At 38.3% G+C, this 18,981-nt stretch overlaps 1 protein-coding gene across 1 annotated transcript in view; it reads left to right on the forward strand.

Moving 5' to 3' along the window:
* Positions 1-947: 947 nt before the first annotated feature.
* The window catches only part of LOC123391891 (exocyst complex component 2-like), a gene marked incomplete at its 3' end in the record, with an annotated part of 111,345 nt that continues 93,311 nt past the window's right edge, over positions 948-18,981 (forward strand). The window contains 3 exon segments of the mRNA XM_045079426.1: positions 948-1,135; positions 7,512-7,543; positions 7,546-7,644. Coding sequence (XP_044935361.1) covers positions 1,033-1,135; positions 7,512-7,543; positions 7,546-7,644 — 234 coding nt within the window.

An 18,981-nucleotide genomic window follows, 5' to 3' on the forward strand; every position in this document is an offset into this window, starting at 1 on the left:
ATGGTAGTGAGAAGCACCTCTACAGACTGACAGTGCGAATTTTACCACATAAAGCCAAAGTCTTACTAACTCAGCAACATGAGATACAAGTAATTCTTGAAATCCATTTTAGAAAAAAAATGTTTTCTCTTTTTTAGGATAATTTGGACTGGACTGAATTTCTAAGGGTTTTCTGGAAGACTTGATGCTCATATCAAGAAAGCACTATTTCAGTGATACTACTCCAGGCAATAAAGAAAGTTTACTGACAAGTAGTTAAAATGTTAGACTTCTGGAGTATTTACAGGGTGAGGTGAGAAGGATCCAAATTGGGTGGCTGGCATCAGGAATAGAAAGAGGGAATCAAATTCCACATCCCAAACAAAGAAATCTTAGGATTTAGGGATTTAATTTTTTTTTTTTTAATTGGTTTGAGAGACAGACAGAGATAGCAAGAGAGAGCACAAGTGGGGAGGAAAAGGAGAAGCAGGCTCCCCAGTGAGTAGGGAGCCCAACAAGGGCTGAATCCCAGGACCCCAGGATCATGACCTGAGCTGAAGGCAGATGCTTAACCAACTGAGCTACCCAGGCACGCTTTGGGGATTTAAATTTTAAGGAAAAGTCAGACTGTGCTCTAAGGCTGCTTCATTAAAAGAGAGTCAGAACTCCCAAGTGTCAAGTTGTTCTTCAAAAATGATTTCTCATCCTGATTTTTTGATTTGTAGACCTTTCCCCACCTTTGCCCCTGCCAGTTTTGCTGAACATTCATTCTAAAATGTTACATAAGTTCTCTCACAGTTTGTTATATCTATGTAGTAAGCCAGAGTAATGGATCATCAAATCCTATGAATCTGTCATGGTGAGATTGACTTTTAAAAGCAACTTAGAGAAAATATTTTTTTATTTTGCTTGGTAAATATTTTATTTATAAGAATAGAACAAGTGAGGAAGAAATAACTCAGAGAAGTAGCCCATTAAATCAACTAAATAAGAATATGTGGAATCTATGGGAATGTCACCTCTCTTCTAGGTACTCCAGTCCTTCACAGTCCCATGTTGGATCTGGATAATGATACCCGTCCCTTGGTGTTGGGTCCTCTCAGTCAGACGGCGTCACTGAAGAGGGGCAGCAGCTTTCAGTCTGGTCGAGATGACAGTAAGTATCTCTATCCCCTACTTTGTTTTTTAAATTTGTACTTGTGCAATTTTAAACACTTTTCTCTTGGAAATTTTCCTATTTAGTCATATTACTGCTGCTAAGTATTACCACCCTTCATAGGTGAATGTTTATTCAACATACATAGTTGTTGAATAAAACTCGCTAAAGTCTAGTTTTATTTTTCCTATGATTGGCTTTTTAAAAACATGGCACAGAAAATATTTTGTGAGAATTTATTTAAGATGAAATTTGTAACAAAAGTAATCTCTATAGTCGCTACACAGAAATAACTTTTATGCATTTTAAAATTTGCTTTGGAAAGAAGAGTTAATATATTTATTGCTAATCATTTTTCCTAAGAATAAAGCATCTTGAATTATAAATATGTTACATTTCTTAACTTTCTAAAGTTGATATTTACATATTGTTTATTTACAATTATAACCAAAATCATTGGTTATAATGCATTTGGGTACCAATTAGTCACTGGTTATTTAGTTATTTATTTACCAGTCACTGGTTATTTATAACCTCAATATCAGATCTAAGAAATCCAAATAGGGTGGGATGCCTGGATAGCTCAGTTGGTAGAGCATTCAACTCCTGATCTTGGGGTTGTGAGTTTAAGCTCCATATTTGGTATAGAGATCACTTAAAAATATAAATCTTAAAAAAAAAAAATCTAAATTGGGTAATAGAAATATCTTACTTTATATTAAATACCTCCAAAGTTTATTTTAAAGTATTTTATGTTATTACAAGTCCTGGAGTAGGGCTTTTTCTAAGGTTTCATTAATAAATATGAATGAATGCCCATCATAGGAACAGCTTAAAATTAGATGATTCATTTGTACTAAATGGAGGGTTCAGTGTTCCTTCTTGTTCTGTTCCCATTTCCTACCAAGCCCATCAAACTAATATACACAGTGAAAGAACAGAATTACTTGCTTCTGTATACGGTAGTGTATTGTAGCCCTCTAAGGAAATATAGCCCTCTAAGCAAATATGGCTTCCAGGGTCTGACTCTGAAGTGCCTGAGTTTAAAAACCCACCTGAGTTTTTAAACAATGCTTCCTTCTTTTAATTAGTAGGATAATATATCAGGTCTAAAAACCCTCCACCTCACTTCTTAAGTAATTTACTACCATCAGCTGACATGCTAATTAGAGACTATTCACGAGTCTTAACTTTAAATGAGTTATATCATCTTGAACAGTTCAGATTTATCCTGCCTGGGTTTTGCCAAACCTCTTGAATCTATTTTATGAGATTCTGGAAATTTTCATCAAATTTAGAAAATTTGGGGCCATAGTTTTCTCAGGTGTTTTTCTGTTCTATTTCTTTTTCCAGGACTTCAATTACATGTTTTGTTTTGTTTTTGTTTTTGTTTTTTTTAAGATTTTATTTGACAGAGATCACAAGTAGGCAGAAAGGCAGGTAGAGAGAGAGGAAGGGAAGCAGGCTCCTCGCTGAGCAGGGAGCCCAATGCAAGGCTCTATCCCAGGACCCTGAGATCATGACCTGAGCCGAAGGCAGAGGCTTTAACCCACTGAGCCACCCAGGTGCCCCCAATTACATGTATGTTAGGTCAATAGATTATCTCATAGATCACTGAGGCTCTGTTTCCCCTTTTTCCCTCACCCCAGTTTTTCCATTCTTCATTATAGAGTCAATTGCTAATGCCTTCAACTTTTCTGATCTTTTATCTGCAGTGTCTAACCTGAAAATTCCAGATACTGTATTTTTCATCTCTAGAAATTCCACTTGGTTCTTTTATGTATGTTACCTTTCCATCCTCATTATTTTCCTTTTCCTTTAAATATTTGAATATTGCTTTTATTGCTTAATTCGGTCATCTCTGTTATTTCTGCATTTACTATTATTGATCTTTTTCTCTTGGTTTCTGGTTCATATTTCCCTACTTATCATGTGAATGTCTGATGTTGAGTGTTTGAGTTTTGTTGTCTTCCTTTAAGGAATGCTAGACTTTGTTTTATCAGTACCGTACTCAGACTTACCAGTAAGTTTGAGCCATTCAAGGCTTCTGCTGGTTTGCTAGAGCAGGCCTAGAGTAGCCTTCATTCTGGGAATACTTTAGCCCTACTACTCAAGCATGATCTTTTGGGTCTGTACTGAAAGGCCCAGGTAATTGATAAAGACTGTTCCTCTGGCTGTTCAGATGTATAAGGTCTCCCTGCTCTGTATTATTTCTGGGAATTGTTTACCTTGGTTGTTTTTTCCCTGGTTTTGTGAAGTTTCCCTCCATATATGCAGGACTCAGCAAAGACTTAGAAGTACTCTTAATGCAGATTTTTGGAAGTTTTTTGTTTTGTTTTGTTTTGTCTGTAGACTGAAAGCCATGGCAACTGTGGGCTCACCATACATTTCCCTTCCCTTGGGAATTAGTCCTGTGCTGCCTGTTGTCCAGTGTCTAAAATAGTTTATATTATCTGCCCCCATCCCCAGTTTTCTAGTTGTTTATAACTGGAGGTTGAATCTAATCCTTATTACTCCAGTATAGCTGGGAGTAGAAGTAAAATCCATGTTTAATTTCCTTAAAATTATTACTTGAAACTGAAACATTGAAGAAAATTGCTTATAGTAAAAAATTCTTTTCATCAGTCTTAGGCAGTAACTCAAAGTTATTCTGTGACTGATAATATCATATAGGAACTTATTTAAGACACATTGGATTCAGTACAAAAATAACACCCAGGATCATTTTCAGATAATGATCAAAATTTGATTGAAGTAGATGTAGAAGGAATAGGTAAATAGGACTCTCATTACATATATATATATGTAATGAGAGTCTATGAGTTGTGGGGGGAAAAGCTTTAAATTCAGCTATATATATATATATATATTCCATTAGTAATAAAAAGACCAAATAAAACATGAAACTGAAAAATATTTCCTGTTTCTGGGCAGGCGGCTCTACAGGGACCTGTCTTTTTCCAAGAACCTTGACGATTAAGTGTCAACACATTAAGTAATTACAGAACTCCCACCTCAGTATGATTATTTGGTAATATTATTTAGCTGCTGTATTATCACTCTGTACTATAGTGAACTTAGAAAAAAATTTTACCACTTACTCTGTCATAAAAAGATTCAGCTGAAGAAATCTTTTTGGAAGCCTTATGGGATTGTTTTGTCATATTTTCATTTATATTTGTCCAACTGCTTTTCCTACCATAAAATCCCTTGAGTTGGAATACTTACTAATTAATGGATTTAACAAGACTGAAGCTGAGTTTAATGTGTTTGCTTATTTTGTATTTTTTTGAAATGAAATTTTCCTTTACATTGGTGAAAAGGCAATGTTCCTTATCTTTCTTTGGAGTGGGCACATTGCCCATGGCAGACTGATCTTTGAGTCTTAGTGGTCTATGTATGTAGAATATCTGTATCTATGTATCTATGTAGAATACATAGATATGCAATAAGCCAGGCCACTCAGAGTGCTTGTCCAGCATCAGATCCAATACAGACTTGGTTCACCATAGGGTGTTTTCATTTTAATTTCCCAGCAAAAAAGCTTTGCAAAGAATATATGAGATAAGGATATTAGATGAGTTTCTAACAATAGAGTTACATAAATAGTTGTAAATATAGCTGCATAGAGGAGCTCAGACCTTTGAAAGTCTAATTTAGGGGAAGAGGTCATGTAAGAGTCCACTTGCTGCCACATGAGGCAGGTCTTTCAGTGCTTCAGTTTTTAGATTTTCTTGTCTTATTTCTTACCTTGTCACTGGCCTGTAATACACTGGGCTGTGGCCCATGCTATGTAGGGTACTGCATGCCATTTGAAAAATAGTGCTTATGTGTATTTGGTTTGTCTGCTTTAGCTCTGTCTCCAGAAGAAAAATACCTCCAATCTTATTAGACTTATGTCACATTATCATTTAGGACTCCTTTCATTGTCTGTTCAGTCGTAGGCTCTGAAGGCAGAGACTTGCCCTTTTCATTCAGTGTTAGTGGTGAGTGTCTTAGACATTAAGGTATAGCCACAGGATTAGTACACAGTGGACACTTAATAAATATTGGCTGAATAGACAAGTACAGTTTATAGTGTACCCCTAATAAAGAACCATGCCTTTCACATATGTGACAACTGAATTTCCCCACAACTCATAGACAAAGTATATGAAGGTAGGCACTCAATCTCACTTAAAATAAAAATTTAAATGGCCATGTAATGCTGCAGTGGGATACCAGTTGGCAAAATCCCCAAATTTTTCCTGTTTGGAAATTTTTCCTGTTTGGTTTGTTCATTGGTTATTATAGATTATAAGGAAGCTTCTATGTGTTTATGTGTGTTGCTGGTAGGTGTGTAAAGAATCCCCATAGAGGTCAATTTAATAACACTTACTAAAATCACAACTCCATGTACTCTTGGATTCAGCAATTCTTGTTCTGAGTTTATTCTACACTGATAACTTGTACCTGTGCTAAATGTTGTACAGAGTTATTGATTAAAGCACTTTATTTTATTTATTTTGAAGCACTAATTTTAATTACAAAAACATTGAAAACAGTCTTGTCCTTTATGAAGGGATTTTTTTTAAAAAAAATTATGATACATACAAAATATGAACCACAGTTAACCCTTGAACTGTACTGGTTTGAACTGTGCAGGTTTACTTATACATAGATTTTGTTCAGTAAATACATTGGAAAGTTTTTTGGTGATCTGTGACAATTTGAAAAAACTCTCAGATGAATCATGTAGCCTAGAAATACTGAAAAAATTAGAAAGAGCATAAGAGTATAGTACATAATACATATATAATGTATTAATTAACACATTATATAGTTGGTAAGTTTCTTGGTCAACAGTAGGCTATTAGTAGTTCAGTTTTAGTGGAATCAGAAATCATTCATGTATTTTTGACTGTGCAGGGGGTCAGTGTTCTAACCTCTGTGTTGTTCAAGGGTCAATTGTACTGTGTAACTTTGGGGGATAAAAGAAACATTTTATGTGCAGATAGAGAAAAACTCCAGGATCCATTATTAAATGAAAATGGCCAAGAGTCAAAAGGGTGTGTTTAATATGCTTATATTTGTGTGAAAGAACAGTTGGAACGGGAGAGAATATGTATTTATATTTGCTTGTGTATTTAAAAGACATGTTAGAAAGAATCACAAGCAGCTACTAGCAGTTTCTTAGGGCAGTACCTGGGAAGTAGGCAAATGGGGAAGGGAATGTAGGTGGGAGACAGACTTTGTTCTATATATCTTTTAAATTGTCTTTTCTAACCATATGTTGTCTTTTTAGGTTATTATGAAACATTTAAAAATAAATAAAATCCACCCTTCCTAGAATAACAATAATAATAATTATAAAATAATAATAATTTTTGCAACAGAACTTTTTGCTTGAGTATTTTGCTTGAGTATTTTGAAAGGAAGCTGATAGTTGATGAAGGAATTAATGGAAGTTCCCTTATCTGAACTGTCTTTGAAGTTGCTGAATAGAAGTTGGAAGTTGACCCCAGTTCTCCTGATCATTGCTGTGAACTAGACAGTAGGAATGCCTCTGCCCTGCTCCTGCTGGAGGCTATGAAGCAGAACAGCAGGGAGGGGAAGCAGGGCATGGAGGAAGGAGGAAACAGGAAAGAATGTGATAAGAAAAAGAGAAGAAACTGGAAGTGATTAACACTCACTGAATTACTAATTTGCTTTTATTCCTGTGAACTTATTTCCATAAAAAATCTTTTTTTAAGACCTTATTTCCCACTTCACAATAACTGCATTGAATGATATGTAATCCAAGAGGCTTCAATAGTTTTATTTTTTCTTAAATTTCTTTGTTATGGGAAGAGTTATTCGTTATATGATTATATTTGAATAAGTTCCTTTATGATAATTTGGTTCACTATTGAACTTTCACTGCATTTATAGTGACATTTCTAACTGGTTGATATTTACCTCCAATTTAAGGCTAATTGGCCTTGCCCTGTCTTTGCCTTTTTTTTTTTTTTTTTTTTGTTTGAAAACATGAATTTGCTGTTTGGAAACATGACTTTTGAAGAGAAGTAGAATATCTTGAAGACAAGGTTGAAAACCCAAAGGATTCTCCTTACTTCTCCTGCTGTGTCGTCCTGACCAGTCTGCCACTCCCCCACCTGCCATGCACCTTTGAGAACAGCATGGTATTCTCTGTGTATTCTTAAAGTGTATTAGCTGTGCTGGGGAGGCTTTGGTAATGCGATGTGGAAAAGGAAATATTTGGTCTATCACCAAATTAAAGCTCTACAGCCAAAGTGGGACAAGGTGGGACCTTTTTAGGTGGGAGGGCATTAATATGTTCAAACCGATTTTTTTATTCTTAATTCAAAATATATTCATAGTATTATTCCCCCCTTAGCATGGAGATACAAAACTCCTCACCGGGTGGCTGGAAACTTTTTGTTGAAAAGTTGACCAAGCTTGTTTTAAGTCAGCTGCCTAACTTCTGGAAACTCTGGATTTCATATGTTAATGGAAGCCTTTTCAGTGAGGTATGTATATAAATTTGACTGTAGATATAGCTAAGTCATTGTGTAACCTAGTCTTAAAAGTTTTAGATTTTGAAGTGGCTTTTTTAAAACTTAGGAGGCACAAAGCCTGTTAATTATTGTCAAATATATTAAGATTAATTAAAAGCTCTATAAAGCTCTAACACTTCATAGCTGTATGATCTTAAACAAGTTACTTCATTGTTCTGGGACTTAGTATCCTCAACTGTAAAAAGACAATAAGGGTATCTATATCAAAAGGTGGTCATGAAGATTAAATGAGATATTCAGTAAAAAAAAAAAAAATGTGAAGTATTTGAAGGAATTTGAGTTGAGTAGATGGATGGTCAGGCAGAATTATAGATGAAATTATTGTATAGCTGATATGAGCAAATGGTAAAATAAGGATAAAATGTTTTGCAGTTTGCACATGGGGGTCTGAGGTAAACCCACGTACTTATGGAATTTCCTAGTTTGAAAGAATTTAAAGATCTCTTTTCTAGTCCCCTGTGATCAGCCTGTAGAAGTTGTTACAAGCATTTACACTTTTACAAGTAGCACATTCACATGGTGTCTATATCATAATTGGTAGCACAGAAATTATGAACAGAAAGTAATGAGACTGAGTTTTTTTATAACTCAGACTCATCATTTTAGTGTCTCACTTCAAGTTCCCCATGAAAGACCCACAGATTCTGAAGTATAGACTCTTAACACCCCTTGCCTTGAGCTGCGAAGGTAACATGGAGAAGACATCTCTGGTTTTGTGTCTCTACAGAGAACTCTTTACAACCCTGAGAGATGGCAGAGGTAGAAATCTTCCCAATGGTAAAGACTATTTCCTGCTGCCTTGCACTTGCCAAAGTGAAAAGTGGATATGGAAAAGGACTAACTGGTTTTGGTTTTTTACACAAAAGCATACCATTATGGTTCAAGACCTTTCTTCCTTTGCAAAAGTCGTTAGATGTCTGGGGGATCCATCCAGTCTCTCGCGATCCATGAACATTTATTCATGCTACTTTTTGTTTTAATTGTGTTATTGTATTTAATTGTGTTATGGTACAATACATCATTAGTTTTTGATGCAATGTTCCAAAATTCATTGTTTACATATAACACCCAGTGCTCCGTGCAATACATGCCCTCCTTAATACCCACAACCAGGCTCACCCTCCTCTCTAAAACCCACAGTTTTGTTTCCCAGAGTCCAGTCTCTCATGGTTCATCTCCCCCTCCTATTTCCCTCCCTTCACTTTTCGTTTCCTTCTCCTAATGTCCTCCATGTTATTCCTATGTTCCGCAAGTAAGTGAAACCATATGATAATTGACTTTCTCTGCTTGACTTATTTTACTCAGCATAATCTCCTCCCGTCCCATCCATGTTGATGCAAATGTTGGGTATTCATCCTTTCTAATGGCTGAGTAATAATCCATTGTATATATGGACCATATCTTCTTTATCCATTTGTCTGTTGAAGGGCATCTTGGCTCTTTCCACAGTTTGGTGAGCGTGGACATTGCTACTATGAACATTGGGGTACAGATTGCTCTTCTTTTCACTGCATCTGTATCTTTGGGGTAAATACCCAGTAGTGCAATTGCCAGGTCATAGGGTAGCTCTATTTTTAATTTTCTGAGGAAACTCCACAGTGTTTTCCAAAGTGGCTGCACCAACTTGAATTCCCACCAACAGTGTAAGACGGTTCCCCTTTTTCCACATCCTCTCTGACATTTGTTTTTTTTTTCCCCTGCCTTGTTAATTTTTGCCCTTCTAACTGGTGTTCTAACTTCTAACTGTGGTTTCGATTTGGAATTCCCTGATGGCTAATGATGATGAACATTTTTTCATGTGTCTATTAGCCATTTGTATGTCTTTACTGAACAAGTGTCTGTTCATGTCTTCTGCCCATTTTTTTTTTTTAATTTTTTATTTTTTATAAACATATATTTTTATCCCCAGGGGTACAGGTCTGTGAATCACCAGGTTTACACACTTCACAGCACTCACCAAATCACATACCCTCCCCAATGTCCATAATCCCACCCCCTTCTCCCAAACCCCCTCCCCCCGGCAACCCTCAGTTTGTTTTGTGAGATTAAGAGTCACTTATGGTTTGTCTCCCTCCCAATCCCATCTTGTTTCATTTATTCTTCTACCCACTTAAGCCTCCATGTTGTATCACCACTTCCTCATATCAGGGAGATCATATGATAGTTGTCTTTCTCTGCTTGACTTATTTCGCTAAGCATGATACGCTCTAGTTCCATCCATGTTGTTGCAAATGGCAAGATTTCATTTCTTTTGATGGCTGCATAGTATTCCATTGTGTATATATACCACATCTTCTTGATCCATTCATCTGTTGATGGACATCTAGGTTCTTTCCATAGTTTGGCTATTGTGGACATTGCTGCTATAAACATTCGGGTGCATGTGTCCCTTTGGATCACTACATTTGTATCTTTAGGGTAAATACCCAATAGTGCAATTGCTGGGTCATAGGGCAGTTCTATTTTCAACATTTTGAGGAACCTCCATGCTGTTTTCCAGAGTGGCTGCACCAGCTTGCATTCCCACCAACAGTGGAGGAGGGTTCCCCTTTCTCCGCATCCTCGCCAGCATCTGTCATTTCCTGACTTGTTGATTTTAGCCATTCTGACTGGTGTGAGGTGATATCTCATTGTGGTTTTGATTTGTATTTCCCTGATGCCGAGTGATATGGAGCACTTTTTCATGTGTCTGTTTGCCATCTGGATGTCTTCTTTGCAGAAATGTCTGTTCATGTCTTCTGCCCATTTCCTGATTGGATTATTTGTTCTTTGGGTGTTGAGTTTGCTAAGTTCTTTATAGATTCTGGACACTAGTCCTTTATCTGATATGTCATTTGCAAATATCTTCTCCCATTCTGTCAGTTGTCTTTTGATTTTGTTAACTGTTTCCTTTGCTGTGCAAAAGCTTTTGATCTTGATGAAATCCCAGTAGTTCATTTTTTCCCTTGCTTCCCTTGCCTTTTGCGTTGTTCCTAGGAAGATGTTGCTACGGCAGAGGTCGAAGAGGTTGCTGCCCGTGTTCTCCTCAAGGATTTTGATGGATTCCTTTCGTACATTGAGGTCCTTCATCCATTTTGAGTCTATTTTTGTGTGTGGTGTAAGGAAATGGTCCAATTTCATTTTTCTGCATGTGGCTGTCCAATTTTCCCAGCACCATTTATTGAAAAGGCTGTCTTTTTTCCATTGGACATTCTTTCCTGCTTTGTCGAAGATTAGTTGACCATAGATTTGAGGGTCTATTTCTGGGCTCTCTATTCTGTTCCATTGATCTATGTGTCTGTTTTTGTGCCAGTACCATGCTGTCTTGATGATGACAGCTTTGTAATAGAGCTTGAAGTCCGGAATTGTGATGCCACCAACGTTGGCTTTCTTTTTCAATATCCCTTTGGCTATTCGAGGTCTTTTCTGGTTCCATATAAATTTTAGCATTATTTGTTCCATTTCTTTGAAAAAGATGGATGGTACTTTGATAGGAATTGCATTAAATGTGTAGATTGCTTTAGGTAGCATAGACATTTTCACAATATTTATTCTTCCAATCCAGGAGCATGGAACATTTTTCCATTTCTTTGTGTCTTCCTCAATTTCTTTCATGAGTACTTTATAGTTTTCTGAGTATAGATTCTGTGTCTCTTTGGTTAGGTTTATTCCTAGGTATCTTATGGTTTTGGATGCAATTGTAAATGGGATTGACTCCTTAATATCTCTTTCTTCTGTCTTGCTGTTGGTGTAGAGAAATGCAACTGATTTCTGTGCATTGATTTTATATCCTGACACTTTACTGAATTCCTGTATAAGTTCTAGCAGTTTTGGAGTGGAGTCTTTTGGGTTTTCCACATAGAGTATCATATCATCAGCGAAGAGTGATAATTTGACTTCTTCTTTGCCGATTTGGATGCCTTTAATTTCCTTTTGTTGTCTGATTGCTGAGGCTAGGACCTCTAGTACGATGTTGAATAGCAGTGGTGATAATGGACATCCCTGCCGTGTTCCTGACCTTAGCGGAAAAGCTTTCAGTTTTTTCTCCATTGAGAATGATATTTGCGGTGGGTTTTTCATAGATGGCTTTGATGATATTGAGGTATGTGCCCTCTATCCCTACACTTTGAAGAGTTTTGATCAGGAAGGGATGTTGTACTTTGTCAAATGCTTTTTCAGCATCTATTGAGAGTATCATATGGTTCTTGTTCTTTCTTTTATTGATGTGTTGTATCACATTGACTGATTTGCGGATGTTGAACCAACCTTGCAGCCCTGGAATAAATCCCACTTGGTCGTGGTGAATAATCTTTTTAATGTACTGTTGAATCCTATTGGCTCGTATTTTGTTGAGTATTTTCGCATCTGTGTTCATCAAGGATATCGGTCTATAGCTCTCTTTTTTGGTGGGATCCTTGTCTGGTTTTGGGATCAAGGTGATGCTGGCCTCATAAAATGAGTTTGGAAGTTTTCCTTCCATTTCTATTTTTTGGAACAGTTTCAGGAGAATAGGAATTAGTTCTTCTTTAAATGTTTGGTAGAATTCCCCCGGAAAGCCGTCTGGCCCTGGGCTTTTGTTTGTTTGGAGATTTTTAATGACTGTTTCAATCTCCTTACTGGTTATGGGTCTGTTCAGGCTTTCTATTTCTTCCTGGTTCAGTTGTGGTAGTTTATATGTTTCTAGGAATGCATCCATTTCTTCCAGATTGTCAAATTTATTGCCGTAGAGTTGCTCATAGTATGTTCTTATAATAGTTTGTATTTCTTTGGTGTTAGTTGTGATCTCTCCTCTTTCATTCATGATTTTATTTATTTGGGTCCTTTCTCTTTTCTTTTTGATAAGTCGGGCCAGGGGTTTATCAATTTTATTAATTCTTTCAAAGAACCAGCTCCTAGTTTCGTTGATTTGTTCTATTGTGTTTTTGGTTTCTATTTCATTGATTTCTGCTCTGATCTTTATGATTTCTCTTCTCCTGCTGGGCTTAGGGTTTCTTTCTTGTTCTTTCTCCAGCTCCTTTAGGTGTAGGGTTAGGTTGTGTACCTGAGACCTTTCTTGTTTCTTGAGAAAGGCTTGTACCGCTATATATTTTCCTCTCAGGACTGCCTTTGTTGTGTCCCACAGATTTTGAACCGTTGTGTTTTCATTATCATTTGTTTCCATGATTTTTTTCAATTCTTCTTTAATTTCCCGGTTGACCCATTCATTCTTTAGAAGGATACTGTTTAGTCTCCATGTATTTGGATTCTTTCCAAACTTCCTTTTGTGGTTGAGTTCTAGCTTTAGAGCATTGTGGTCTGAAAATATGCAGGGAATGATCCCAATCTTTTGATACCGGTTGAGTCCTGATTTAGGACCGAGGATGTGATCTATTCTGGAGAATGTTCCATGTGCACTAGAGAAGAATGTGTATTCTGTTGCTTTGGGATGAAATATTCTGAATATATCTGTGATGTCCATCTGGTCCAGTGTGTCATTTAAGGCCTTTATATCCTTGCTGATCTTTTGCTTGGATGACCTGTCCATTTCAGTGAGGGGAGTGTTAAAGTCCCCTACTATCATTGTATTATTGTTGATGTGTTTCTTTGATTTTGTTATTAATTGGTTTTATATAGTTGGCTGCTCCCACATTGGGGGCATAGATATTTAAAATTGTTAAATCTTCTTGTTGGACAGACCCTTTGAGTATGATATAGTGTCCTTCCTCATCTCTTATTATAGTCTTTGGCTAAAAATCTAATTGATCTGATATAAGGATTGCCACTCCTGCTTTCTTCTGATGTCCATTAGCATGGTAAATTCTTTTCCACCCCCTCACTTTAAATCTGGAGGTGTCTTCGGCTTTAAAATGTGTTTCTTGGAGGCAACATATAGATGGGTTTTTGTTTTTTTATCCATTCTGATACCCTGTGTCTTTTGACAGGGGCATTTAGCCCATTCACATTCAGGGTAACTATTGAGAGATATGAATTTAGTGCCATTGTATTGCCTGTAAGGTGACTGTTACTGTATATGGTCTCTGTTCCTTTCTGATCTACCACTTGTAGGCTCTCTCTTTGCTTAGAGGACCCCTTTCAAGATTTCCTGTAGAGCTGGTTTGGTATTTGCAAATTCTTTCAGTTGTTGTTTGTCCTGGAAGCTTTTAATCTCTCCTTCTATTTTCAATGATAGCCTAGCTGGATATAGTATTCTTGGCTGCATGTTTTTCTCGTTTAGTGCTCTGAAAATATCATGCCAGCTCTTTCTGGCCTGCCAGGTCTCTGTGGATAAGTCAGCTGCCAATCTAATATTTTTACCATTGTATGTTACAGACTTCTTTTCCCGGGCTGCTTTCAGGATTTTCTCTTTGTCATTGAGACTTGTAAATTTTACTATTAGGTGACGGGGTGTGGGCCTATTCTTATTGATTTTGAGGGGCATTCTCTGAACCTCCTGAATTTTGATGCTCGTTCCCTTTGCCATATTGGGGAAATTCTCCCCAATAATTCTCTCCAGTATACCTTCTGCTCCCCTCTCACTTTCTTCTTCTTCTGGAATCCCAATTATTCTAATGTTGTTTCGTCTTATGGTGTCACTTATCTCTCGAATTCTCCCCTCGTGGTCCAGTAGCTGTTTGTCCCTCTTTTGATCAGCTTCTTTATTCTCTGTCATTTGGTCTTCTATATCACTAATTCTGTCTTCTGCCTCATTTATCCTAGCAGTGAGAGCCTCCATTTTTGATTGCACCTCATTAATAGCTTTTTTGATTTCAACTTGGTTAGATTTTAGTTCTTTTATTTCTCCAGAAAGGGCTTTTATATCTCTCGAGAGGGTTTCTCTAATATCTTCCATGCCTTTTTCGAGCCCGGCTAGAACCTTGAGAATTGTCATTCTGAACTCTAGATCTGACATATTACCGATGTCTGTATTGATTAGGTCCCTAGCCTTCGGTACTGCCTCTTGTTCTTTTTTTTGTGTTGAATTTTTCCGTCTTGTCATTTTGTCCAGATAAGAGTAAATGAAGGGGCAAGTAAAATACTAAAAGGGTGGCAACAACCCCAGGAAAATATGCTTTAACCAAATTAGAAGAGATCCAAAATCGTGAGTGGGGAGAAAGGGGATAAAAAGAGGTTCAAAAAGGAAGAGAGAAAAAAGAAAAGAAAAAAAAAAAAAAAAAAAAAAGAAAAGAAAAGAATTTTAAAAAAAGAAAACACCTAAGAAAAATGTAAAAAAAATATATATATATATATATTAGATAAACTAGTAAAAAATCGTTAAAAAAGAAAAAGGTAACAGTTTAAAAAAAAAAATTTTACCCGAAGGCGAGAAAAAAAAAAAATGAAAAAGAAAAAATTAAATTAACTGCAAGACTAAAAAAAATCACAGGAAAAAAGCCATGAGTTCCGTGCTTGGCTTTCTCCTCCTCTGGAATTCTGCTGCTCTCCTTGGTATTGAAACCGCACTCCTTGGTAGGTGAACTTGGTCTCGGCTGGATTTCTTGTTGTTCTTCTGGGGGAGGGGCCTGTTGTAGTGATTCTCAAGTGTCTTTGCCCCAGGCGGAATTACACCGCCCTTACCCGGGGCCGGGGTGAGTAATCCGCTCGGGTTTGCTTTCAGGAGCTTTTGTTCCCTGAGCGCTTTCCGTAGAGTTCCAGAGGACGGGAATACAAATGGCGGCCTCCTGGTCTCCGGCCCGGAGGAGCCGAGAGCCCAGGGCCCCACTCCTCAGTGCGCCCTCAGAGAACAGCGCCCAGTTACTCCCGTCTGCCTGACCTCCGGCCGCGCTCCGAGCTCACCGAGCCTGCGACCGGTTCAAGGTAACACGGAGCTGCGAGCTTACTGTCGGCTCTGTCTCTGTAGCCGGCTTTCCCGTTCCAATACCCGCAAGCTCTGCGACACTCAGACACCCCCGATCCTTCTGTGACCCTGCGGGACCTGAGGCCACGCTGACCCCGCGTGGGCTTCGCCCCGGTTTAGCCTCTGGAGCGATGTCCCTCAGCGGAACAGACTTTTAAAAGTCCTGATTTTGTGCGCGGTTGCTCCGCCGCTTGCCGGGAGCCGGCCCCTCCCCCCGGGGTCTATCTTCCCGTCGCTTTGGATTCACTTCTCCGCTGGTCCTACCTTTCAGAAAGTGGCTGATTTTCTGTTTCCAGAATTGCTGTTCTTCTTCTCTTCGATCTGCCGATGGATTTTCAGGTGTTTGCAATCTTTAGATAAGCTATCTAGCTGATCTCCGGCTAGCTGAAGCAGTCTCAGCTTGCTACTTCTCCGCCATCTTGACTCCTCCTCCTCCATTCTGTGTCTTTTGATTGGAGCATTTCGTCCATTTACATTCAGAATTATTATTGATAGATATGTATATAGTGCCACTTTATTCCTGTTTTGTCTTTTTTTTTTTTTCTCTGGAGATTTTCTCTTTTTCTTTCTAGTCATTGTCACTTTTGGTCTTTCCTTCCCACTCAACAAGTCCCCTTTAATATTTCTTGCAGGGATGGTTTAATGGTCATGAAGTCCTTTTTAGTTTTTGTTTATCTGGGAAGCTTGTTATGTATCCTGCTGCGTAGAGTATTCTTGGCTGCAGATTTTTCCCATTCACCACATTGAATGTCGCTGTCTTCTGGCTTGCCAAGTTTCTGTGGAGAGTTCTGCCGCTACCCTTCAGGTCTTCTGTTGTAAGTTGGGGACTTCTTTTGTCTTGCTATCTTCAAGAGTTTTTCTCTATCACTGTATTTTGCAAATTAACTGTGGAATATGTTGGTGTTGGCCTGCTATCGTTGATTTTGAGGGAGTTCTCTGTGTCTCCTGAATTTGGATGTCTCTATTCTTTTCTAGATGAAGGAAGTTTTCAGCTATTATTTCCCCATATAAACCTTTTGCCCACTTTCCTCTCTCTTCTTCTGGGACTCCTATGATATGAATGTTTTTATGTTTGATTAATTCACGGAGTTCCCTAAGCCTATTATTGTGATCCATAATTCTCTCTTTTGTTTGGCTTCATTATTGTCCATTGTACTATTTTCTGTATCACTTATTCATTGCCCTGCTTCTTCAATCCTTGCAGTCATTACATCCAGTCTGTTTTGAATTTCAGTTATTACATTTTTCATTTTTTTTAATTCTTTTATATCTGTGGTAAGCATCTCCCTGATATCTTTCATTCTTTTTTCAAGCCCAGTGATTATCCTTATGACTGTTTTTTTAAATTCTGCATCAGGCATATACTTATACCTTTTTTGATTTGATCTCTGCCTGTGACCTTTTTTTGTTCTTTCTTTTAGGACGAATTCCTCTGTTTTTTTGTTTTGTCTAGGTCTCTGTCTTTTTCTATATTAGAAAATCTTGCTGTGTTTCCTGATATTGAGAGCTTTAGGAAGAAGAGGTCATACAGTGTCCAGGGCCTGGTGCTTCAGGAAGCATCTCTGGTATATGCTGCATGCATTCTGCTACTGTGTTTGGGAGTGTTTGGACATTGGCCAGAGTATGGCAAGTTTTAACTAGGTGTGCTCTGGTCTTCTTGTTAAATGAGACCTGATGCTATTTCCACTACAAGTGAAGTTTTCAGAACTCCATGGTTAGTAGATGTGGTACAGGGGTTTTCTGCTGGTCTTTTGGGAAAGGGCCTCCTTCTCTGAGGAAAGCAGTATCAGCAGAATGCAAGGGAATAAGACTTGGTATAAGCAGATTAGGCAGCCAGTGTTGGCATTGTGCTGTTTACTTAAATTGGTTTATGCTGAAGGATGGGGGAAAGAAATGGTGCCAGCCAGCTCCTTTGTCCCTAGAGAGGGGTCTCTGTGCTTGCTGCTCCCAGGGAAACACTTCCAGAAGAGTGAATAATTTCCTCTTATGCATCCCTAGTGTTTCTCAGATCGCTGTTTTCTCTCTTTCTATCTCCAGGTTGCTTGCCTGCCTGGAGCAGCACAGTGCACTTTGGGTTATATCCCATCCAAGTCTGGTAACTTTTGAAACTCCAAACTTTAAGGTCATGCTATAGCGGGTTCTGAGCACGTCTTCTTGGGGGGGGTCTCATTGCTCTGGGGCAGTTATGCTAGAGTGCAGGGGCATGGGATTTGGAGCAGAGGCTAAACAGCCAGTGTGCAGGTTTTCTACCCTTAGTGCCTAGGCCGGGGGTGGGGTGGCGGGAAGAAATGGCGCTCTGCAGCTCTTTTGTCCTCCAAGAGATATCTCTGTGAATGCCACCTCTCACAGATGTGCTCCAAGAAGAGTGAACAGTCTCTCCCCCATGTACCTTAGGTGATCGTTGGATTGTGCTGTCTGCCCTCGTCTGCTTGCTTGCCTTCTCTCTAGGACTAGGATCTCTATCTCAGCCAAGCCTACTGACCTTTGAACTCCAGTCTCTGAGCCCTACTGGTTGCAGAAACTCAAAAAAATCAGCCTCTCTTCAGCCCTTCTCGTTTTTCCAGCTAATGGCTTTGGGGAAGTGTTGTCCTTGTGCATTTCCCTGTATGCTCTTCTCTCTCTCCTTTCTCTGTGAGTAGGGCTCCTTCCCCTCAGCAATACCTGTGATCCTTTTCTTCCCACAAATCATGCCACCACAATTCCCGTCTTTCTCAATTTGGCCTTTTCTCTCCCTCCAATTAAAAAGTTTTTTTCTGTCAGACCTTAGGTTGATTTCTTGGGTATTCAGAATGATTTGATAGTTATCTAGTTGTGCTGAGGTGCCATACAGGCCTAGATTCCTTCTGGTACACTTTAATCTTAGTATCCCCTTATTCTTAGCTCCTTAGTACACTTTAATCTTAGCTCCTCCCAGTCTGAGGAAGAAAATGCTTTAATTTCAGTTTTTCTGGTGTCCTGTAAAAAGTTTTTTCAGCATTCTGCTTTCACACATGTCTGTATCATTTTGCATTTTTATTCCTCTCAGCCACATGAGAGTTGTGTGGCTCTATGTGCTGAGGACAGGTTTGGGGTTCTTGCCCTCTGCCATGGTATAGAACAGCCACACCACTGATACTGTGTCATAACTTCCTCTTCCTATCTGCTTCGTCTCTAATCCTGATGGCTCATGAGGACTGGAAAGGTTAGCTGCTTCCATATCAGTGCCTTGGTTGATTGTGTTAATAGATAGCTCTTTTACAGAACACTAATTTTAGTGTTTAAATAGAAATGTCCAATATATATCACTTATTAGCTGCGACTTGAGGCAAATAACTTTATTACTCTGTGCCTGATTGCACAGGTCAGGTTTGAGGATTAAACAAGTTAATGTCAGTGAAGTGCTTATAACAGTGTCCAGCAGGTAAATGAAAATTTAATCTTATTATTTAGAATGCATATTTATTCCAGTATTTAAAATTGTATTGGCCTGGCACATA

This window comes from Mustela putorius, unplaced genomic scaffold (genome assembly GCF_011764305.1).
Source record: "Mustela putorius furo isolate JIRA1106 unplaced genomic scaffold, ASM1176430v1.1 tig00000390_pilon_pilon_pilon, whole genome shotgun sequence".
NCBI lineage: Eukaryota > Metazoa > Chordata > Mammalia > Carnivora > Mustelidae > Mustela > Mustela putorius.